This window comes from Daucus carota, chromosome 1 (genome assembly GCF_001625215.2).
Source record: "Daucus carota subsp. sativus chromosome 1, DH1 v3.0, whole genome shotgun sequence".
In the NCBI taxonomy this organism is placed as follows: Eukaryota; Viridiplantae; Streptophyta; class Magnoliopsida; order Apiales; family Apiaceae; genus Daucus; species Daucus carota.
Window position 1 is genome coordinate 42232523 of NC_030381.2, and position 24788 is coordinate 42257310.

The window sequence follows — 24788 nt, forward strand, 5'->3', positions numbered from 1 at the left end:
GTGATGATGTCAGGTGTCTAGGGCAACCTAGGGTTTGCATGTGCATCTAGGGTTTCACTGTGAATACAAGGAATGCACCATCTAGCACGTGAGATAACATGAAGACCTTGTTGTGGCGCAAGTTACATGTTATATGAAATAGACTAAGGCATGAAATCATCAGTAGTACGTACACAGGGCTCCTTTGAGCGCAAGTTGAAGAGAGAGAACAGTGTGACCTGTTGCACCCCTGGCGCAACTTATGCTGAACACAGAAAATGACTAAGGCGTATACACTGTGATCATACTGGGAGTTTGAAGCGCAAGTTGGTGTTGGCGCCACTTACTTTTACATAAAAGAATATATATATATATACCTGCTGTGGTTAGCTCCTGTGCATGTGTGGAGTCACAGTGGCGCAAGTATATCTTCTAAGTCTTGCACACACTGGGATGCACACTGGCGCAACTTTGATGTCAAAGGCGCAACCTTTGACCGTGGAGGACCATCAGGCACTTAACGTGGCGCCAATTGTTTCTTGATTTTAATTAAGTCAAAATGACTCAAGGTGAACACAGGAGGCGCAAACTCATGCAAGGGCGCAACTTCCCTCAACCTGGCGCAAGTTTGGATTCAATGAAGTTAACTAGGGTTAGTTAATGAAAAGTCTATAAATACATGAGATGTGGGTTCATTAGTAACACACTCTCCACCACCTTTTTGGTGGAATGGCTTTGTGCCTTGCACACTACTACACACAAATAAACTCTAGCTTAGTTTTGTATTATATATATATTTAGAAGCTAGGGTTTGTGAGTGTAAGTAGTAGTAGCCATTGTAGCCAACCTTCGGGTTTGGATTTATAGCACCCTTCGAGGTATTTATCAATATACAGATATACCTTGGAAAATATTGTGTGTTGGTTTAATATTTTCATATCCTCAGAAACCGACCCGATAAATATCTGGAACACGAAACCCATTACAGGACTGCAATTTATTTATCCGCAAGATTCGAAAGAATTTTAAATTGTAGTGAGTATCGTATTCAACCCCCCCTTCTACGATACTTTGGACCTAACACAAACTTTCTTGTAAATTAGAGTGCTTCGAACAATTGTATTTGCCCCTGATCCAGATATTCCAGTTTCTATGTCGCTCATTATCCCATCTGAAAGACCATTTACCAAGTAGTGCCAAATTTTTCACTTTAATAGGCACCAGCCCCAACCCTCCTTGATCTTTAGATAAACATATTCTGCTCCACCTGATGGCATGAATCTTCCGTTTAGGCTCCTCCTTACCCCCAACAGATCCCCATAAAAAATCTCTCCTGATCCTTTCTATTTTATCACAAACCCCAGGAGGGATCATGTGTAAACCAAGCCAGTATGTAGGTAAACTATCAAGGACTGATTTTACTAATGTTGTTCTTCCTGCTAGGTTAAGAATATCTGCTTTCCAAGTGGCTAACTTGCTGTGAAATTTCTTAACTAAAGGTTCCCAGAAAATTCTTCTTTTGCTTGAGATTCCTATAGGAACCCCCAGATAAGTCATTGGCCACTGCCCTACTTTGCATCCAAATATCCGAGCTCCTTCCATTTGAGTGCTAAATGAACTGTTATGAGCAAAAATTTCGCTTTTCTCATAATTGATTTTCAAGCCTGAAATCATTTGAAAGCATTGAAGAACTTTCTTTACTCCTGAGATTGATTCTAACGTGTTATCCACAAAAACAATAGTGTCATCCGCAAACTGAAGGTGTGTGATAGGTTGCATAGCCTTCCCTAGTGAGAAACCCTTAAAGATGCCTTTTTGTGAGGTTTTGTGAAGCATACTGCTGAGTACCTCTCCAACCAGATTAAAAAGCAGTGGGGATAAAGGATCCCCTTGCCTTAAACCCCTGCTTGGTACAAACTCTTTCGTTGGCGAACCATTCACAAGAATGGAAACTCTAGCCGTCTCCAGTAACCCCTTGATCCAACCAATCCATTTTTGATCAAAATTCATTTTTGCCAGAACCTCAAAGAGGAATTCCCATTTGACAGTATCAAAAGCTTTCTCAAAGTCTAGTTTGAGAACCATCCCCCTCCCTTTCCCTTTCTGAATAGAATGTACTATTTCTTTGACTAGCAATATACTCTCAGAGGCTTGCCTTCCTTTGATGAACCCAGTTTGTGAATCACTAACAATAGCGTTCATATGACATGCCAACCTAGAAGCCAGAATTTTTGTTAGTAACTTGACTGCAGAATTGATCAAACTAATTGGTCGATAGTGATTGACCAATGTCGGCTCCGCGATCTTAGGAATCAAGGCAATGAACGACGCATTTATGCCTGTTGGAAGGGTTGCTGTCGACTGAAAATGTTCCAAAAAACACATTATTTTTGACTTTATTATGGGCCACAAAAATTTTAGACTTCTGATGTTTAGACCATCTGGCCCTGGAGCTTTATCATCTTCTAAATTGTGAAGGACTGCTTCCACCTCCTGCACGAGAATTGGCTTGATCAAAGAAGATTTAGCATGATCCTCTAGCCAAGGAAGTGTAAGCATCCCGAGGCCTAAGGGAGAAGTCACCTCTAGCTTATAGAAAGATGAGAAGAACTGAAAGAATGTTCTTTTGATGCCTTCAGGGTCTGAGATCCAGACATCGTTCCAAATAATCCTCTTGATGTTGTTTCTATGTCTCCTTATCTGTACTGTCCTATGAAAAAAACTTGTGTTCCCATCTCCCAGTTTTAACCAGCTCAGCCTTGCTTTTTGTTTAAGCATAGATTCTCTCTTGGAATAAAGTTGCAACAGCTGCTCTCTAATTTCACCCTGTGTTTTCCAACCTTGATCGACTGTACTGTTGTCTGCAATCCGTAATTTATTTTCCAAAGCTAGAATTTCCGTATTTATCTTGTCTCTACTTCCCCTGGTCATCTCCTTGATTTTAGTCTTAATTCTCTTGAGAACAACATGAATGTTTTGACTACGCCATTGATCATCTCTCCACATCTCCTTCTGGATCCCCTCGAATAATTCTTCTGTAAGGAAGCAATTAAAGATCTTGAATGGTTTGGAAACTCTGGACATACCTACCATAAAAGTAAATAATGGACTGTGATCTGAATGCTTTCTGCTTAAAGATTTCACATTCCAATTGCCAGTTTGAAACCATTCATGATTGACCAAAATTCTATCCAGTTTGCTCTTTTTTCCAACAGGACCAAACCATGTATACATATCATTCAACAGAGGTAGTTCCAAAAGATTGCAGTCCTCTATCCATCCATCAAATAGATCCATATCCTTTCTACTATATACACAATTACCCTGTTCACTTCTCCTCCTGATGCAGTTAAAATCGCCCACCACCGCAAGTGGTTCCTTATCAATCAGGCTTAAAATGTTCCTTATATCCTCCCATAAGCTCATTTTGAGAGATAAATCTAAAGGGCTGTAAACACTTACTACATGAAACCTGTCTAAACTCGAAGACAGATGAAAAGTTGTCCAGATCCAAGACCTAGACTGTGCCAGAGCAATACATGAGACGTTGCTAGAATTCCATAGAGTGATCAGCCCTCCTGAAAGCCCTAAAGATGGCTGACAAGCAATACCATACATCCCAGAGTTAAAAGGGGATGTTTTTCTTAGACGGTCCTCAACCTCACACTTTGTTTCCTGTAGACAAATAATATCCGCCCTAGATTCCTTAATGTGATCCCTTAAGTTAGCTCTAGCTATTTCATTATTGATACCCCTGATATTCCAACTCAGAATTTTTGCATTCATCATTAACCATACATTGACTAGTACCTAAAAAAATCTAACAACAAGCTTAGAGCTCCCCATTATCCAACTTCCTAGCAATCTCCTTGACAGCAAGTTCCCTGTCACCTTTGATTTCTAGACCCATCAACTCTGCACTTCTAATGATCTCGAGAGCTTCCATAGTGGACCTTCCTGTCAATTTTGTTGAAACAATCTGTAGACAATTAGGAGCCTCCTTAACCCTTCTCGACCTGTTAACTTTTCTACCACCTCCAGCTTTTCTCTTCCTGCCTTTGAATTTAATGCCAATTTCAAATGGATTTCTCACACCATTATTAACTTTCTTTGGTCTCCCCCTGTTACTCTTGACCCTGAGCTTCTTGCTTACATCTATACACAAGTCTGTCTGTATGCTGGAGTTCAGCTCAGAATTGCAAATCTCAGAACCTGGGAGGGAATCATGTTGATGACTAGTATTCGAACTCTCCTCCGGACTAGAGACATAACTTCTGAACTCACTTGAATGTCTTTGTGATGTAGGAGTAATCACCCGTAAGTTCTTAATGAGTCCCCCTCCTTCAATTATCTTTTCTTTACTATCTTGTTCTTTCGACATTGGCATTTCTATAATTGGCAGTGGTCCATTGGTTACCGATCCACTACTGATCCTCTCCGAGTGTGATAACCCTGTCACATCCTTCTGGGTGTTAACACTACCTACGTGCTCCTGATTATTCGAGAATTCCATAGGCAAAACCTTACCCACCAGATAGCTTGAATCTAGAACTTCCCTGAACTCAACAATTTTGTGATTTCCTTTATATAGCACCTTCATTCTATCACATATATTATCAGGCAGCACAGTGTCTATGCAGATCAAGGGGTTAAAGAATTCATTGAGGCTGTCACTTTGATATGTCCAGCTAATCCATTCTCCAAATCTACTAGTTATTGCCTTTAAGTTTTCGTCCTTCCAAGCTGGCATAGGTAGACCTTTACACTCAATCCAAGTCACCTTTGAGATGATATGATCTGACTCTCTATAGTCTCTGATTTTACAGAACCAGACTGATAGATCCGTTTTATCAAACAGTCCCCAGCTATTCTTGACATCTTTTCTTATTAAAAACTTCCTTTTAGACAACGAAGTAATCCTATAGTTCTCTAGTCCGATATCATTCAGCCTTTCCTGCATTATAGTTGCACTTTCCTCAAACCAAGAAAACCCTATCTTGCATTCCAGTAAAGCCGTCTCCACCTCTTCATCTATTTCTAATTCCGTAAATTCAAACATTTTTTTCCCAAAATCCTCTTCATTTACAGGGATCTCCTTTTTCTCGCTCTCTGCATTCTTATTTACCTTAGGGTTTGTTTTGTTTTCCCAATTAGCTTTCCCCTGTCCTCTTCCTTGCTGATTTGAAATTCCATTAATAGACATACTGATTCTTCCGCCCAGAGCTCTATCCATTTTTGCATTGTTGATTATAGCTCCTGCCTCTAGCTCACTAATGGTGTGTACAAAACCATATCTACTCCCTCTCACGTCCCTCTTTTTTGGTAGGATTATGTCTAGGACGTGGCCACAGGATTTGAATAGTCTCCATATTTGGCTTCCAGTGGCATTTTCAGGAATGTTATGTAGAAAGATGGTGACCCTGTAATTAACCCCTTGCTTTGGCCTTGCCGATTGTCTTCTCTTGTATGAAACCTCTTGCCACTCCTCTTCCTTTGGATCTGGTTGATCTCCAACTGAAAACCCAGTAGCATGCCCCTTCTCGCTGTTCTTCAATACTTCGCTATACGATCTAACCCCTTTAAAGGGATTATCATCCAGACTTCTTGCGTGAATTTGGTCCAAAGCATCTTGAATGGCAGATCGATCTCCGAAGTTCAGCCTTTCCAAAACCCTTTTTTCCACCAAATGATTGTGAGCCCAGATGAAGTTGTTCACTAGTTTGTCTCCCACATCCTGCTTAGATTTGTCGCCACCCGATGATCGCCGGAAAGTCGTTTGCGAGTTTGAAATTTGAAAATCGCTCCTCTTGCCGCTCTCCATTTTTCAAAGGATAGTTCAAATATCCGCCTAAAAGAATCGAAACCAATCCTTAAATACTAAGTTAATTTTCAATAACATGAACTGAATTTTATTAAGTGATCAATTGAGTATAATATTAATCATTTTAGTATTAATCTATTATATATATTTAATTAAAAATACAAGAATGAATGAAAGAACGGGTTGAGAGTAATTTTTTTATTATCAGAATCTATTTCATTTTAGAGAGCTTTGAGGTATTAAAAATGGAGAGGAACTGAAAAGAAACATTTTTTTAGTCATCATACAAATGGAATAGAAATTCTAATAATCTGGAAATGGAGCATGGGCCCGAAATGGATTCTTATATAATCTTATCACCAATAAAATCTCATGGTTTTGGATAACATAACTCGCACACTCTTCAACATCACCCTGCTCCACAAACACACTTACACACCATTATCATCTCAAATGGAAGCTCACTCTCTCTTAACCAACCCATCTCTCTCTCGCCTCAAACTCTCCCACAAGCTCATCCCCCTCCCACTCTCTCTCCCCCCAAATCTCCACCACCGTCGCACTCCTCACCCTCTCCGTCTCAGCCTCTCTGTCGATAACCAATCCCCCTCCTCTCAACTCACCTTCCAAGACTACAATGAGGAAGAAACCTACGGGGAAGTCAAAAAAATCATCGGGAGCCGAGCCGTGTCGAACACTATGGAGTACCTAATCGAGTGGAAAGACGATCATGCCCCTACCTGGGTCCCGTCCGAATTCATCGCGAAAGATGTGGTCGCCGAGTTCGATTCTCCCTGGTGGGAAGCCGCCAAGAAAGGCGATGACTCGGCTCTGGCTCGGCTCATCGAAGCCGAGGACGAGAGAGATGTCGACGCGATTGATGTTAACGGTCGTACCGCTTTGATATTCGTCTCGGGGCTCGGCGCGGAGCCGTGCGTGAAGATATTAGCCGAAGCCGGAGCCGACTTGGACCGCAAGGACACAAGCGGCGGCTTCACGGCTCTACATATGGCAGCCGGGTACGTGAAGCCAAACGTGGCCAAATTACTAATCGATTATGGCGCGGATCCCGAGGTCGAAGATGACAGGAAACGTACGCCGTTGGATTTGGCGCGAGAGGTTTTAAAAGCAACTCCGCCCATGCAATTTGCGCGAAGATTAGGGTTAGAGAACGTGATTAAGGTACTCGAAGGGGCGATATTCGAATACGCGGAGGTGCAGGAGATCATAGAGAAGAGAGGCAGAGATGATAAGGTGGAGTATCTGGTGAAATGGATGGACGGTGGAGATAATGAGTGGGTGAAAGGGGAGATGATTAGTGAGGATTTGGTAAGGGATTTTGAGCAAGGGTTGGAGTATGGTGTGGTGGAGTGTATATTAGAGTGCAGAGAAGGTGAGAGTGGAGTGAGAGAGTATTTGGTGAAATGGATGGATATTGATGAGGCCACCTGGGAGCCTGCGGAGAATGTTGATTCTGATTTGATTAAAGAGTTTGAGGTTGTAGCAGAGTCGTGAGATTTTGTTTGTTTAGGTTTTGTTATCACTTTGATATAAAGTTTCATTCTTGATACTGAGTATATTGCAATTCTGTCCATGAGTACTAGTTATAAATTTATATACCTTACAATTACAAGTACTAATTACTCCGTATAACTTTCCCTCCAATTCGGTTATGAGTACTGGATCATGACAATAGCCCCCTCTTAACGTAAAGCTTGTCCTGAAACTTAAGCTTTAAACTCTGGAAACTGATTTTGAATGAATGTAACACCTTCCCAAGACTTCCTTGTCCAAACCTGTCCATTTGATCAACCATTGTAACACATTTTCGTCACCCCTCTTCACTTGTCCCCTCTGCAACACTGATTCTGGTTGTAAAACGAACATGTCAACCTGATTGTATTGTGCAGCCCCGACTCAATCAAAAAAGAGACCCTGTGCTAAACTTAAATTTTGGGCCCTTATATTGAAAAACAATATATATACTATATAAATAATTTCACTATATAAATTTTGAGCCCTTTCTAGTCAGAATATTTTTGCCCGTGCGGGACTATTTTTGTGCGTGGTTTTTGATTTCTCCAAAACTAATATATATTTTATCTAATATATATAAGCAGGCCTGGACTAATTGGGGTCCCCTGAAAATTTTGGACCCTGTATAGTTGGCTGACTGCACATGTTGATCATCGCTAGTATTGTGGAAACTTTGGGCGTGGTGCCCACATGTTTCTTAAGCGATGGAACATGAAAAACAGGATGCTCCTTCGAGTGTGCTGGCAGCTTCAATCTATAGGCCACATTTTCCAACTTAGCTAGAACCTGAAATGGACCGTAATATTTGGCTGCTAATTTGATTGAGCTTCTTATGGCCACTGATTGTTGCTTAGAAGGTTGTAATTATTGGAAATTATTAAGCAAATATACAACTATTGGCAGTTATATATATATATATGATTAACAAGAATAGTCAAGACGAATTAATGAAACAGACCACGAAGATCAAAACAATATATAAATCAGAGATCGTAATAAAAGAGATAGAAAAAAGAGTATATATATCATTGTTGCTTTACAACAAAATCAAACAAATAAAATTCTGAGTCGTCAAGTCTTTTGAAGAAGATTTGACCGTTCTTCAAGTGAATATTATCTCACTTACACTATGATGGGTTGTTGCAATTTCGTTTTTAAGATAAAACAGCTATGATCGATGTGCTCATAGACACGACAAAGATCAATGGAGAGTTCGCCCAAAAAATCTGCGCAACTCATATATGTTTGCAAGATAGACATTGCTAATTATTATTTTCTCATATATGGTTGCTCTTATTTTGTTTTAGTTGACGCGGGATCACAAGTCACAAAATAGAAAAGATAAACAAAACAAGTTTTATTCATTATTTGTATTATTCGGATTAACTAACATTAATATTCTAGAATATATTCAGAATTTGATTATTAAAGTAATCCCGACTCAATATATTTAATATTGATAATTAAATAATCAATATAAATGAATAAACTTGTAACAAAAAATACTATAGAAATTTTTATTAGCACTAAGCCACACAAGCATTCCACTTATAAACTCCATAACTTTCTTTTACAATATCAATATGGGACAAAATCCACAAAATTCATTTCAACAAAGCAACTCTAATATATTAATGAATTTTGCTAAGAGAATGTCTCATATCCTAATATAAAAGTTTATGTACTCTAAATAAAAAAAACCTCCATGTGTTAGTTTCCGGAAATTATATCGAGAACATATATCAAATATGTCCCAAAATTTTCATTTTCTAACAATTCCCCTCAAATCCATAATAGAATTGCATATCAGATTTTATCATGACTTGCTTTTCAGAGTCGGTATCTTTCGGGATTTGAACTCTCCTAAATCTTCTATTTCGATGGCTACTGGATATAAATAAAATATTTCACCTTGATTCTCCATCCATTAAGTGTAACCACACTCCATATTATATGACAACAAATCAAAAGATATGATGCCATTCTATAGCTTTGAGATATTAATGGTCTTGTCTTTATCTAGTTCGTCGAATACTTTCTAGCACCGGACACAGAATAAGAAAAATATTATAGACAGTTTCGTTAATCACCGTTAATATAGAATACAATTTCATTCCATTCTCTATTCACTCCATTTGATACATGTGAACGTAGTCTAATGTTATGTTTGGTCGAGAATAATAGAATGAGTAAAACTACTTGAAATTAACAGAGTTTGAAATAAAATTAAGTGAGTGCAAATTTATTATGATAAGATTTGATAAGAAATTGAAACGTTCTATCTCAAACTGAAAGTATTATACCATAAGCAAAGAATGAAATGAAAGAAAAAATGAAATATATCAATAACTGTCGATAATATAATTAATTTTCTATTTCTATTATTTCCAAAATCATGCATACTAACCATGACACAGCTTAAGTGAATTCAGTCGAGATGCCAACCAGCCCGGTATATTCACCAAGTAGCACACAATACAGCTAAGATGAAGAAAGACAAACGTCTGATTCTGCAAATAACAAAATAAAATCAAACACGCTTGAGAAACCAAAATACAAAATCTGTGTCCTCGTGCATTGTATTCAGAATTTAGCCTTGCGTAAACATATGAGTAATCTAAACTTTTTCCCCACAAAAAACAAGTAGCCTATACTTATCGATGGACTCCTTGCACATAGTTGATGTCCATAACTCCACTACCATATGAGCGACTTTGGTTTTCTTTATGCTTTTCGCCTTCCAATTTAGTACGACTTCATTTTTCAATTTAATACTATAATAATTTAATTCATGTGAATCTTTAAAAAATATAAAATATATTCATCATACATTAAGGAAATTCTTACAAGCCAAACCATATTATTAAATTTTAATACAATATCTTAATTTATACTACCCGAAACAATCCAATTTCATAATAGAATTGTCCATTTCAATTTATCTTATTTCTTAAAAACAAGTCATTTATTCAAAAAAATAAGAAAATTTGTACTTATTTTTAAAATTAAAATAAATAATTTATATACACAAAATTACTATATACTATCAATTAAATATTTTTTAATTAAAAATTATTATATATATATAATACTCTCTATGTCCCATAATTTTTGGCTTGTTTGACTTTTGATGGTCAAATTGACCAAACTTTGACCACAAGTTACATATATAATATGACTAAGAATAATAAGAAAAATTTTATTATTAAAAACTATACTTTATATATTTTATTATACATATTTTATATTTTAAAATTACAAGAAAATTTGTAGTCAAAGTTCAGTCAATTTCACCATAAAAAGTCAAACAAGCCGAGAATTATGAGACGGATATCGAGGGAGTAAAAAAGGCGGACCAAATATGCCGCGTATCTTGCCAAGAAATGTAAGTGGGATATAGCTGTACTTGAAAAGAAGCAAGGAAGCTGAACACAGTTTGTATTAAGTATAGAAATACGTGAACATTACGGACATTCCCGTAAATTATAGAACACCGCGTCTTGCTTAATTTAAATACTTCTCCGCACTTGAAATACTCTTTCTGCTACCCACTGACATCACAAACCCCAGTTTCTGACTCATCTTTTAACCAATTCACATTCACATTCTTCCTTCATTCCAATCTTCATAATCATTTTCTTCCTCTAAAATACTCTCGATTGGGAACAAAATAATAATTCTAAAGAAATGCATGCGAAATCAGACTCCGACGTGACGAGCGTCGAGGCCTCATCGCCGGCACGGCCACTCTACTACGTGCAAAGCCCATCGAATCATGACCCGGACAAGATGTCTTACGGGTCGAGTCCATTCGGGTCACCGGGTCACCACTACCACTGCTCCCCCATCCACCATTCCCGAGAATCGTCGACGTCGAGATTCTCGGCTTCGTTGAAAACCACGGCGAGGAACGCCGGGTATTGGAAGAAACTGAACCGCTCCGGCGACGGAATCGAGGAGGGTGACGAGGATGACGAGTACGATGAAGAGGAAGAGAGAGAGAAGAAAGCGATAAAGAGGTTTTATGTTGTGTGTTTTGTGGTGTCGTTTGTTGTTTTGTTCTCTATCTTTTCGTTGATCTTGTGGGCCGCGAGCACTTCTTACCCTCCTGAAGTTTACGTCAAGGTGAGTGCTCTTTTTTCCTGACTCGTTTAGTTACCGAGTTGACTCAGTGAGCTCACTCGGTTCGTTCTCAATTATAATTTATGCTCCGAAACTACATGTTTAAATGCTTATGGAAAAAAAAAAAATTAAGTTTCTGTAAACAGATCCTAATTTTATTCAATTATCAACATGTTTTCATCGTCGCTCACACATAAATGTTGCAAGCTTTCTTTATTTACTAGTTATATACCGAATTAAATTTCGTCACATTAAAATATTGGAATTTATTTTGGGTATAATTACATTTTTTTTATCTCCGAGTTTACTCAGTGATGGGTCATCGAGGAGCTCATGTATCCGAGTTGACTCAGTTGGGTTTAACCTGGGTTTAATTTTGCAGAGGTTGGTGTTTGAGAGGGTGAATGTGCAATCGGGTATGGATTTATCGGGGATCGCAACGGATATGTTGACTTTGAATTCAACGGTCAAGATTTTCTATCGGAACACTGGTACATTTTTTGGAGTTGATGTTAAAGTTGCGCCCATTCGACTTTTGTATTACAAGCGTAGCCTGGCCAGTGGTCCTGTAAGTACCTCAGTAATTTACTCCTCTTTCCCTCTTCTAAAAAGTTATCACACATGATTTTTCATTCGAAATTTTCTCGATATCTCGTAAAAGGAACGAAAAATATACTACTACTTAGATAAAGGTGCCTCTGGTTATTTGATATATAAATGTATCCGAATTGTTTTACAATGAGCGGAGATCACGTTTTCTTCGTTCGGTAGTCTAAAGATCTTGAGATTGTTATTCTCATAATATAGTAATAGTAGGATACTCGTGAGTCTTGACATGCTAAGTGGAGTAGCACTCGTTATAAAATCTGTCTTTCACGTTGTCTATGTCGCAAGGACTTCTTAATATATTGAACTAAATGGGCATGATTTTTCTATTAGAGCTTTGAAAGTGAATGGTTAGAAAAAGGATCATTTGTTATTCAAAATTGTTCAGATAATCTGCAAGTTGTAAGTTATAAATAAATACATGCAAAAGCACTACTCCCTCTTTTCGGGTTTATCTTGTCCATCAATGGAAATCCACTTGTTATTCAATCATAATAAATAGACTACTCTCTTTGTCCCTCTCATTTATTTACGTTTTTTTTCAACTGCGTGACACACATTTTAAAATAATTTATTAAATTATATTTTATGAGAGTTGTAAAATGTGTGCCCATCCCCCAACTTTAACAATTAAGTTGATGTGGACAACTATCTCGGGACAATGAAAGAAGGAAATGAGGACAACATAAACCAAACGGGGAGAGTAAAATTTATGTGGTAAATGTTATACTGTTCATTTTTTTGATCAAATAATTTATATAATTCATTATTGCAAGTTCACATTCTTTTTTTTGCAAATTTCAGATTTAAGTCAGAAGTGAAAAGGTTGAAGGGGTCAAATTAAATTTAGTTTCAGTATTATTGGATGTTAGTAATACTTGAAGCATTGACATTATCGAGCAATTTGTAATTAAATAAATTGATGATTTCATTCTCGAACAATTGATAACTAAAGTAAATGAGGTTGGTATTCATGACTCTGAAAGATAGACCCCATTTAACTGAGTGCAACGTTTTTTTTTTATTTAATATAGTACCGAGCACGTATGTCCATTGTCAAGTAACTAAGTAATATGTGTACAGGTTCTTTAGGTGAAATGATTGTATAACTTGTCTATATGTATGCAAGCTACAACCATGGCCTGAATACTAATTTAGTACACTTAAAAAATGTACAACATTTTTCTTTGTCTTGTTTAACAAAAAAAAAACATTTTTCTTTGTCTTGTACTTTGAGGTTGATAATTCTCTACAAAACATTGAAGTGAGGTGAGCGGTGATCCCACAATTATGGGTGGCTTATATACTCTATTATATACCATAGACGTGCACATTTTATGAAGTACGTTTGAGTTTTATGGCAAACTTTAATTTAAAGAGAAATAGGGTCCGAGGTTGACCTCAGATGAGTAGCCTACCCTGATGAGTAGCCTGAGGTTATTAACAGTTAAGATATAGAAGTTCAGTAGCATTTTGTAATAATATAACTCACCCCTCTGCATTCAAGATTTAGTTAACCCTGGTGTTACGCTCTTATTTGTCTTAACCTACAGTAGTTACCTAAGGTCACCCTCGGGCCAGCAAGCCCTTATTTGAATATATTTTAGTGCATTAGATCGAAAATATGTGCAGGAGAATAGGAGACAATATGGGTTAACATTCTTGCTATGGACCATATATGACTCTCAGATAGTCAGATGTTACAGTAGAAAATAAAAATATGTGATGACACAATATATACAAATATATCATTTATGTTTTGCATTATTGAATCTATGTATTAGCAACTATTTATATGCGATTTTCCTTATATTCTAACCTAATCATACTGTGCCATTTTCGTATCCTGAAAATGATGAACCATTGTCATTATGTTTTTCTTGAATGCTTATAAATCTAATCTATATGTGACAATAACAGGAGGTGAAGTTCCATCAACATAGAAAGACTCAACGGACTATAATAACCACCATGGGAGCACATCAACTTCCACTATATGGTGGAGTGCCTGGTTTAACTGCTAGGAATGGCGAAATTGACAGCATATCTGTACCACTGAACCTTACTATCGGCATAAGGTCGAGGGCTTATGTTTTGGGAAAACTGGTGAAGCCCAAGTTTTACCGGACCATCAGATGTGAAGTTACTTTACATGGCAGCAAGCTTGGGAAGCCCGTCAATCTTACGAATTCTTGTTTTCATCATAACTAATCATCCAAATAACCCCAACAATCGCTTAAACTTGCTCAGGTTTTTCTGGTGCTTTATCATTAGGATGTTTATCATTAGGATGTTTTTGTGGAAATTCGTCATGCATCATTATTGTACTTTATTGTGCCATTATTGTACTGTAATTTGTAGTCATTTTGATGTATTTTTTAGCTTATACCATATCTGACCCAGTGTATATAGGAAAGATGTTGGAGAAATTGTAGATCATCTGCATATATATTGATACAGACAATAGGAACTTTTCTTGAAGGCATTTAAAAACATGATCAATATGAATCTAATCCTTGAAAACAATTAAACTATCGGTGAGTTGTGAATGTTGCAAGTGAAAAGGTGTGAGAAGTGTCATTCTCGATGATTCCTGGAATGTCTATTTTTGCATAGTGTCGTTCCATCATCATACTTTTTGGTAATCCAAAATATTTTAAGAATTTTGATATTATTCATCTTATCTGGTTGAAGTGATGCATTAGGCTCAAATGTTCTGATTGTCTTAGTATTTGCATTTAGAAGAAGTTGGTTTGTAAACTCAGTCAGCTTCACTTCTGGACCTGCATAATTGCAGATGAGATCTTATATTTTTTTTCAACAAACCTAGTACTTAAATGATATCTGAGTGAAAGGAGAAGAGATTGAAAGTGTAGCCAAAAGTTGCTCGAAGAAACTGAACACACCAGAACAAGAATCAAACCAAGGAGAATAATACATAGTAGTACTAACACAATAGAACAAAACACACTATTTATCTGAACAAACTCAGCATAGACACTTGCTTGAGCTGAAGGAAGTCTGTAAAAACAACTTAACAGGATAATGAAGGGGATATTTATGGATATATATCCTCAACGGATGTTACTTCAGTTCTCTTTCTTTTCCTCGCCATTTTTGTTGACTCCGGGGAACTTGTCCTTGATCTTCTCCATAAAGCCCTTCTTCTCTACGGTTTCATCATGCCCATTTGCCTCAGAGTCTGATTGGGGCTTTATAGTCTCTTCCTCCGTATTCTTGTACTGACCAGGTAGTATATCTTTGATCTTCTCAAGAAATCCCTTTTTCTCTTCAGGCTGTAATGCTTCTGCCTTCCCCCCTTCATCACAGTCCTCAACGAATGTAGGTTCATTTTTGTCTTCAGAATCCTCTTCATTTCCACCAGCTAGTTTATCCTTGATCTTCTCTTTCAAACCCTTCTTCTTTTTTATTTCTCTTCCTTCCTCATCACTAGACTGATAGTTTCATCACAAGACGGATTGTCAGTACATCAGAAAAGAATGCCGTTCTGTCTATATATGAAGAACATTGCGTGTTATAGACTTTAAATATTTGTAGGATGCTTACAGAGCTGGAGTTTTTACGAGTGTGGTGGAGCTCTTCTGCAAGGTCGTGCTTCTGCTCTTCTTTCCTCTCAAGTTCTGATTCCTGCACCTTCTCCGTGTGTGTCATCACAGCATCATCTTGCGGTTTACTATCCTTCTGCAAGAAATCAAACATCCCGCAGCCTGTAGTTTCTCCCATCCTGCAAATACCAAAACTGAACTAAACCAAGTATATATTGCTCACACAGTTCTTTGCCAGTAGATGTGTACTTGGATGGAATGGCATCATTATGCTTTATATAGAAGAAAATTACTTGAATCAAGAGAACTTTGTTTATTAAGTAATTCGCCGACAATATACATTTCTCTAAGCTATCCTTCTGCACTTCTCAAAGTCACTACTGGTGAAATACATTATGTGTAGTTTGCACTCAGCATTACTTTAAGATTAGTTAGTATAATGCTTAATTTTTAAATTTTTTTCGTGTACTTAGTAGCATCGGATGTCGAAGACGGATTAGAAGATGCTTAGGGTCGGTTATTGGTATGTGAAAACTAATAAGGGTCGGTGGAACAGCACAGTAATCCAGAGGTTGTGCTTTGAACTTGCAAGAGATTGATTCCCTTGTTATGTAATTGGCTCTAATATTTCTCTTGGGTTGATACCTCTCATGCTTTTCTTGAACACAACAAAGAGACATGTTATTATCAGTTTCAGTAGTGCATGAACTGACCAGCTTTGAGGTTAGATTTGACAAAGAGGAGTTATTTGTAATAAAAAGTGCAAGTGCAAGTCATTGTTATTGTGTTTCAAATTAATAGTTACAGTGTTGAATTTACAGTCCTAAAAAATACTCAGTAGGCAAAATGAAAGCCAGTTAAACTGTAACTTCGTCCCTGTGGATAAAAATTCTTAATGCAGGTGGCTCTGTTATTTAGGATGGAAGAAACTAGCCTTGAGGCCATAGACAACTAAAGTTCTGATAGCTGCTATTTCTACCAAGACAATGAAAACTATACCCAACAATGCAATTCCCACGTTGAGGTACCACATTGGACTTGTTCGTCGAGGATTCCTGATGATGATCCACATCACACAAGGGTATACAAATGTTATAGGCACTGTTGTTATTCCTCCGAGCAAAGCTGAGAAGACGCCTAAGAATGGAAGAGCCACTGCCACGAAATACACGAATCCTCCAAACAGTACTCGGATGGCTCCTCGGAGCCACTTGGGGCATCTCCGGTTATTCTTGGTGACATAGATTCGCTCCAAGTTGTCCCATACTACCATACCATAGATTTGGAATGCGCTTAGGAAATGTATCACCACTAATAGGTAGATTATAGCCCTCACAGATTTTGGCATGTTGTCGCGGTGATAATCCATAAACGACCTTAACAAAGGCATGTTATCGCTCATGTTTAACTTGTTACCATAACTCCAGTACCCAGCTATTGCAAGGGGATAGAAACAAGCTGCAATCACTAGATATGAAATGGCTACTCCCTTCTTCATGGGTACTTTTGATGGTCGATTCTTCGACGTTGATATTGTTCCCTGAATATCAAGCACAACATTGTGGCCTCTAAAAGCAAATGCAATGAGTCCAAGAGCATTGATAGCTCCATAGATATCCTTCTGTCTCTCGGGTGCGTGTTTGACGCTATATAAGGAGCTGGCTTCGGGGCGATCCTGGACGAGGGAAAGGACAACTAACAATGTAGTATATATGATGGCTGCTAAAGCTCCAATAGCAGCTACCTTGGCGGCAGAGTTCAAGTTGGGAGAGATCTGAGACAAAATTACGGCTATGATTATAAAGACTAAGTACCATTCTGCACCGGATAATGGTCTGGTATCGCAGTGTTCCGGTCCGCACATTTCTAGGTACAAACTTCTCAAGCAACTTCCTCCGTTGATAATCAAGAGTGCACATGTTCCTCCTGCTAAGTACATTACCGGGAAAAATGAAAGTAATTTTCCCAACTTCATTCCTGCAAAGAATATTTCATACAATCATGTCAAACATTTCCGTCCCACGTGTTCTCGTACTAAAATTTGATCATCGTTACAAAATATTATAACTTAAGAACAAGATATGTAATCGAAATTTTTGTTGTAATATTCCGTTATTCAATTTTGCTAGTATTCTTATATGTCAGGAAAATGAATACTCCCTCCGTCCCTATTTATCTGTCCACTTTGGAAGTAAAAATTTGTCCCTATTTATCTGTTCATTTATACTTTCAAAACTAATTTAATGATAGTTTTTCAAATATATCTCCATAATTTCAATTTCCAAGGCTTGACTTATTTAAAACTTGGTTGAATTCATATTTTCAACACATAAAGTAGGGGTATTCCACCATTTTCAATATATTAATTAGAGGTATTTAATGAAAAAGTTTATACAATCAATTATTTCTTGGTATGTGTTTTTTTTCTCCAAAATGGACAGATAAAAAAAGACGGAGGAGTACTAACCAAAAGCTGTGACTGACAAATGCATAAATCTGCTGTAACGAATTCCAGGAGGCACTGATTCATGAAGATTAACTAGCAGCCAAATGGTGTAGAGCTGCCATACGTAACCGATAGTCAATGATATAATACCCCAGTACCTGAATTTCCACATTGAACAAGGATGTAATCGTCAAGCAGCGCACCGTGGAAAAAACATGTAATTCGACAAATCAAGAAATAATAGTCTCGCTAAATAACTGAGTTGTGGAAAGAAACATGTAATTTCACAAAGTGACTGACGTAATATAACAAATTGAACGTCAAATTTGTTTTCTTCCGCAAATACTAATCATGCATCCAGGAAAAATAAAAAACATGTGATTCAAAATAACAAGTCAATATTACAAAATGATATACGGAATAGGATTACAAATTAGTCGACAACAAACAAACGAGGAATCATTTTTATGTTTCTACTTTTCTATATTATTTAAAATTATTTATATAAGTATTTAAATATTTATATACTTAAATTTTATTCCCTTCATACTTATCAGTTCGAACTTAAAATTTAAAATCTATGACTTAATCCAACGAAATCTTTAATCAAAAGTAAAACAAAACTCGAACATGATATGTTCGTCGCGGTTCGATGACACTTCTTGTTGAGTGGGTTCAACCCAAGTCCCACATTGGAAAGATAAAGAAGATTTATCTTGAATATAAGCAGCCAAAGAACTCCATTAGTATGAGGCCTTTTGGGAGGAGCCCGAAAGCAAATCCGTGCGGGCTTGGCCACGGCCCAGAACGGACAATATCATACTAATGCGGAGTTAACGGGTGTTGCGCGGCCAACACTTCTACTTAACCTAAGATTCGTATTAAACAATTAAACAAGGTATCATGGTAATGGTTCACCACCAACTACTTTTTTGTCTTCCTAATGAATATTCTTCTTAATCACTTTTAAGTATTGTATCCACATCTTCAAGTAGTTGTAGTACACATAGATGTCACTATAAAGGGTGTTGTTTCTAATTTTATTGAAGGTTGTTATGATCGAGACTACGTATTCTAAAACCAATGAAAGTGAGATGAGCAGCAGAGTTATACTAGTAAATTAAAATCCCTCGTGAAGTAGATGTTGATTATGATTGGTTTAACACATTCGATATACAAAGCGTGGGCTTCTTTGACCCAATTTTGAAGCCTACCAAACACTTGCTTAGACATACCGCACGGTCTCACATACAGTTGTTGAGAGTCGTCTACTTTGGTCTGTTGAACGTTTTGAATCCTAGCAAGAATTCTCTATGCTTTTGAATTTTCCATTTTGAATACTCGGCCGTTTAGGACCGGAAAGATTACAGGAGTCACAAAAATCTTGATTACCCTCGTGTTAGATTTTAAATATGTTCAAGTCATATTAACCCTATGTTTAAAAACATTTTTCTTATGAATAAATATTTAAATGTTAAATTTTTATCTATACATACTGAGAAATTAGATAAATAAATCACATAACTAAACAATCAATGCATTTTAAATTAGGCTTCTAATATGAACAACCTCATCAAATTGGGAATAAAGCGAGTAAATTCCATAATTTACATCAATCCCGATATATAGCGTCCTTTTAAAAAAAACAAGAACCTCTTTTTGGGAAAAATTTACACATTTACGTATAAATATTCAACATTCATTTTTTTAGAAATAAAATTACGTGTTATATATCAAATGTACATATATATCAAATGTACATATATAATAGCAGAAAAATAAAACAAACCAAACACATCTAAATACCGGTAAACATACATGCAAGAAACAAAACGTACCATCCGAGAGAAACGAGTGCAACCGGTAGCACAAAGGATTGAAGACCCATGCCGGAACATATAAGAAGAAATGCAGCTGAAAATGCACCTCCTTCCCGTGACTCCGTGATGGGAAGCCAATGATCCGTCGTCTCGTTCTCCGTCGTCGGAAGCCACGGATCTACATCACTCCTTAGACTTCCTGACCTCGGTAAAACCTGGCTTCCTGATGAGCTTGCTCGTACCAACTCTTCCATTTTTATCTCAACCGTGTCTCCCATTTTTCTCCCAATCTAAGATATATAACTTCCTTGCTTAGTTGCTTGTGTGTTTTATATATTACTGTGTAGGTAGAGAGAGCTTAATGTGTATTTAAATCTATGAATCCCTTGTGCTGCTTGGCTTTATATAGGGAGAGGGAGAAACGGTTGAGATGATTGTTGACCAAGTGGATATTAATATTTGCCGGTGAAATAATAAATGGATAATACAGTGGACGACAGAAATGAAAATTGTCAATTGTGAATGACTGTATGCAACTATATATGCATATCTTTGTTTGGATGATGTAAGGTAGATGACGTAAGCAAGTACATAAGTGTTTGTTGTGTACCAAGTTGATACGGTAAGAGTTACCAAAAGGAAGAGCAAATCTGTATATAAAAACAAAATGACTGTATTATGTCATTTATATTTCTAAATATATTGTCAAAACAAAATGAAAGTATATTTAATATATTTTAATATTTTAAATTACTACAAACTAATATTTAAATGATTATGTTATATAAGATATTTTAATATATTTTCCATGCATGCGAAAGTGTTGTATGTAAGATCTAAGATCGATTATTCTGTTTATTTTGAAGATAAAGAAATTTAATTATTTTAATGAAATAAAATGGATATCTTTTCATTATACTCTCTTTGTTTCCATCTAAAGTGTAAACTTACGAGAAAAAGAAATATCAGATTAACATGACATATATAAATCCCTTATATATGAGATTAAACGATTGTGCTTTACCTCTACAGTATCTGTTTGATCTGCATACTATTAGTTTGGTGGTTCCATCCATCGCTTTTTTGTACCCATATCTTTTCATTTATTTATCTTACTCTGCAATCTTTAACTCAATTCTGTAAGAATAACACACTATATGTCTCTATATGTCTATATGTATATTTGTTTACAAACGAATCCAAAGCTCACTCAGTTGCAGAACAAAAGAAACACATAGCTTTTTACAAAATCAAATTTGTAATCTCAATTTGAAGAAATCAGTGACATGCAAGACAATTAGCAAAGGTATTATAAATTCTTGTCGAACCACAAACTTGAACTCATCTTCTACTTTTCTCAAAATGACTTTTGTTCCTTTTATCTTCTATTTTAAAAAAGATTCATTGTTTTTCATTTTTATTTTAAAAAAGATTCATTGTTATTCAAATGATATTGTATCTTACACACTTCGTGAGGATAATTTTTGAGAAGTGGTATGCAGAATATGTAATTCTGGATGTATAAAGATAGAGAGAGAAGCGGGTGAAAAAATAAAGTCAATCATCCTCTACTTTTCTCAAAATGTCCTTTGTTCTTTTTCTCTTTGATTTTAAAAGGATTCATTGTTTTTCGTAAAAAAAAGAAAAGAAAGGATTCATTGTTCTTCACTTTTGTTTTATAAAAGATTAACTATTCTTCAAATGATAGTGTATCTTACACATTTAGTAATGACAATTTTTGAGAAGTGTGCATGATATGTACTCCCTCTAGTCCTTTATATAATGCACCTTGATTGTTTGCACATTATTTTAGGAGTTTTGACCACATATTTAAAATTAATATTTTTAAATTTTTTTTTTCTGAATAATAATATTTATGTTATATTTTAATCTAGAAAAAAAATTTAAAAATATTAATTTTAAGTATGTGGTCAAACCTCCTAAAATAATGTGCAAAAAGTCAAGGTGCCTTATACAAAGGACCAGAGGGAGTAATTCTGATGTATAAGGATAGACACAAAACTATGAAAAACTAGAACTATCTTAAACCGATTTGTATGTTTTATTTTTGTATTAAGAATAAAATGATATGTTTAACCTGATATAATTATTACTGTTGATCTGATAATTTTTTTTCTCTAAATTATAATGGGGTGATCTAAAGTGTGAATTTATAAAAGCAATACAAGTCTAATGGTGATGTTAAAGTAGGTTCTATTGTTATAATATAGTATTCAAGCAAAAAATTTAACTCCAATGGGATGCTAAACTTGAATGTAAAAAGTAAAATGCTATACTTGAATTATGTAATTAGAATATACTTTTATTTGGATATGTTTGGTGTTATTTTGCATTTACCATTGGATCATAAGTTCTATTTTAATACCAAAAACCATTTTTTTATTTCAAATTATAACAATAGCTACACCTATTTTAACATCATCATTGGGCTTGCTCTAATGGGGGTGGAAATCACATTTCCATCACGATACATTCATCAAACATATATACTAGTATACTGCAGTAGTAAAGTTAATTACGGCTACTGATTAGTGTAAATTTGTTTAGCGGCAAAACTTTATCTTTATGAAACGTTAGTTCAAAAGATTTATTTACCTTTTGTTCAATCATATATAAATTTCCAAAGCCGCCGCGAAAACTGTACAATATATTTGTCCAACATACAAAGTAAGGAGGGATATATTATTTAAAACACTACTTTTATTTTTAAAATATATAGCTGTGCAGAACTTTTGACAAATGTGAGTTGTCTAAATCAACAAAATACTGTTAACAAATTCAACGAAATACTTTTAACAAATTTACATTGTTTTACACTCTGGTCATATCAATTGATTCAAAATACAAGTTCGGGTACTAAATTATAACGGTTGATGATGATTCATCCAAACGGACTTGATATATCAATTTATGGCTGAACTTAAAACGATCTCAAATCGGTCATTTAAGTCACTTGCAAGTATTTTTAAATATGAGTTCAAGTAGTAAAAAATATTATTTATAGATTTTTACACATTATTTTTGAATATTATCATAACTAAGTACAAAGTTATGATTTCTATTATATATGATAATATATTTAGATTTTATCAAGTCTCTTTAATATTTATTTTCAGTTAAAACAAATAAAATAACTATATAATAAAAAAAAAATTTGATAAAATCTAAATATATTATCATAAATAATAGAATTCATAACTTTATATTTAGTTGTGATAACATTAAAGGATAAGGTGTAAACTTCTATAAATAATATATTTACTCCTTCAACTCATATTTAGAGGTACCTATGACCGACTTAAGTTACCAACCTGAGACCATTCGGTGACCAACTTGATATATTGAGTCCACTTTGATGACTGACTTGATTATTAACCATGAGTTATAACAGCTATATATATATAATTATAATTCGATTTAATATTCTATACATTTCTATAAAAATTCCCATAAAAAATGTGAAACTTTAACAAAATTGGAAACAAAATGATGTCAAAAATAGAATTATAAATAAAAAAATATTTGAATTATACATACACCAAACACGGGTTTAAAGTTGCTTTTATTATGATAGATCAAGTATTAAATAGATCACACTTTTTTTTTGCCACAAAAGAAATTGTATTAAACTTTCAATTCATTCAAGAAATTGTATTAGACTTTCAATTCGTTATAAAGTGAGTATCATATTCGTAGATTGTTTTACAGAATTTAGAGTCACACTTCGATCTCTTAAATCTAAAAATCAAATCAAGGTTTGGTCGGTGTTTGGGTACGACTTAAAAGCCCAGCTTCTGAGTTTATAAGTTAGAAGCACTTATTCGAACCGTTTGTGTAAAAAGTCAAGAAACACTTATTAAAAACTAGGAATACTAGCTTTTGTTTCAGCACTCTACTTATTTCCCAAACACTTTAATCACTTATAAATCTTAATTTGCTTCAAACTTCTACTCAACTTTTTTATTTTAAGTAAGAAGCACTTATATTAGGTTCACCCAAACGGTTCCTTAGAGTCTTCTCCCACTTTCATGAAATAAATAGAACATATCAATTTAATATGACAATAAATGATTTTAAGATTTTTACAAATTTCTTACCGGCATTTGGAAATTTTACGAATTTCATTACTTGGAGTTAGCTCTCGCATATCCAATTTAACCAACTTTTGTGATCAACGTGGTTGGAGCAAGAACGTCATAAATAAATATGGATGTTGTGATTTGCGAGCAGCAGCCAGCTGCAAGCATTCTTGCAACGTTCTCAAGTTTTAGTTCTATTGTGCATATAAAACTAGGGAAAGGACAAAAGAAAATCCCTTGCAAAATAAGTCGCCGCCGCCGTCAAAAAAGCCTTTTGAATATACGTTAGGGAATAGGGTCCGGTTCCACCGCTCATGTAATACAGCTCGTCATCAGTAGTCCAATTTGTGACGAATGTTAAATTATCTTGCATTTTTTCTGTTGATGGGTCAGGTTTGGCTTGCTGATTTTGCGGTTAAACATAAATATTGTTATTAAAATAAAATAATATTTAATAATGCGGGTTCAAGCTACTATTAAAGAATGCGTGGTAGATGGGTCATGGGTGCCGGGCCTGCCGGCAGGACGCAGGATACTAGACTCATTGATTCGTGTGATAACTGTTGGACGGTATAGTTTGACTAAAATCTATATTTCTTCAAATTGATTATAATTTAATTAAAACATATATATTGTTTAATTATGAATATAAAAAATTATATCACTAAATAATATATTTATAATAAATAAATATTTGTAATATTTAATTAAAAATTGGCCACTTTTAAAAAATTGAAATAAACGTATATTATTAATGATGAAAGAGTAGTGTATACATTGTTGCTATGTCTC

General features: G+C 35.4%; 4 protein-coding genes across 4 annotated transcripts; 2 read left to right on the forward strand and 2 right to left on the reverse strand.

The window, feature by feature from the left end:
- The first annotated feature begins 6174 nt into the window (after positions 1-6174).
- Positions 6175-7394, forward strand: LOC108204554 (signal recognition particle 43 kDa protein, chloroplastic). The gene has a single exon (XM_017374054.2). The coding sequence runs from the start codon at positions 6254-6256 to the stop codon at positions 7313-7315; it is 1062 nt and encodes a 353-aa protein (XP_017229543.2). The 5' UTR covers positions 6175-6253; the 3' UTR covers positions 7316-7394.
- Positions 7395-10879: 3485 nt separating this feature from the next.
- On the forward strand, positions 10880-14545 carry LOC108205398 (uncharacterized). The gene is made up of 3 exons (XM_017375341.2): positions 10880-11461; positions 11841-12026; positions 13985-14545. Exons 1-3 carry the CDS (start codon positions 11024-11026, stop codon positions 14273-14275), a joined length of 915 nt encoding a protein of 304 aa, XP_017230830.1. The 5' UTR covers positions 10880-11023; the 3' UTR covers positions 14276-14545.
- A 402-nt stretch (positions 14546-14947) lies between these two features.
- Positions 14948-15890, reverse strand: LOC108205399 (phosphoprotein ECPP44-like). Its single transcript, XM_017375342.2, has 2 exons — positions 15632-15890; positions 14948-15519 (listed from the first exon to the last, which is right to left on the reverse strand). The coding sequence occupies exons 1-2, from the start codon at positions 15806-15808 to the stop codon at positions 15154-15156; spliced, it is 543 nt and encodes a 180-aa protein (XP_017230831.1). The 5' UTR covers positions 15809-15890; the 3' UTR covers positions 14948-15153.
- A 578-nt stretch (positions 15891-16468) lies between these two features.
- Positions 16469-20287, reverse strand: LOC108205397 (lysine histidine transporter-like 8). Its single transcript, XM_017375340.2, has 3 exons — positions 19915-20287; positions 18098-18234; positions 16469-17607 (listed from the first exon to the last, which is right to left on the reverse strand). Exons 1-3 carry the CDS (start codon positions 20172-20174, stop codon positions 16541-16543), a joined length of 1464 nt encoding a protein of 487 aa, XP_017230829.1. The 5' UTR covers positions 20175-20287; the 3' UTR covers positions 16469-16540.
- Positions 20288-24788: the final 4501 nt, after the last annotated feature.

Bases quoted from the DNA above. Each gene is read 5' to 3' on its own strand.
- LOC108204554 (XM_017374054.2), top strand. From the start codon at position 6,254: ATGGAAGCTCACTCTCTCTTAACCAACCCATCTCTCTCTCGCCTCAAA.
- LOC108205398 (XM_017375341.2), top strand. From the start codon at position 11,024: ATGCATGCGAAATCAGACTCCGACGTGACGAGCGTCGAGGCCTCATCG. The intron at 11,462-11,840 runs GTGAGTGCTCTT...TTAATTTTGCAG, and splicing joins CTCCTGAAGTTTACGTCAAG to AGGTTGGTGTTTGAGAGGGT. The intron at 12,027-13,984 runs GTAAGTACCTCA...TGACAATAACAG, and splicing joins GTAGCCTGGCCAGTGGTCCT to GAGGTGAAGTTCCATCAACA.
- LOC108205399 (XM_017375342.2), bottom strand. From the start codon at position 15,808: ATGGGAGAAACTACAGGCTGCGGGATGTTTGATTTCTTGCAGAAGGAT. The intron at 15,520-15,631 runs GTAAGCATCCTA...TGAAACTATCAG, and splicing joins CTCGTAAAAACTCCAGCTCT to TCTAGTGATGAGGAAGGAAG.
- LOC108205397 (XM_017375340.2), bottom strand. From the start codon at position 20,174: ATGGGAGACACGGTTGAGATAAAAATGGAAGAGTTGGTACGAGCAAGC. The intron at 18,235-19,914 runs GTACGTTTTGTT...GTGGAAATTCAG, and splicing joins GCACTCGTTTCTCTCGGATG to GTACTGGGGTATTATATCAT. The intron at 17,608-18,097 runs GTTAGTACTCCT...TATTCTTTGCAG, and splicing joins TTTGTCAGTCACAGCTTTTG to GAATGAAGTTGGGAAAATTA.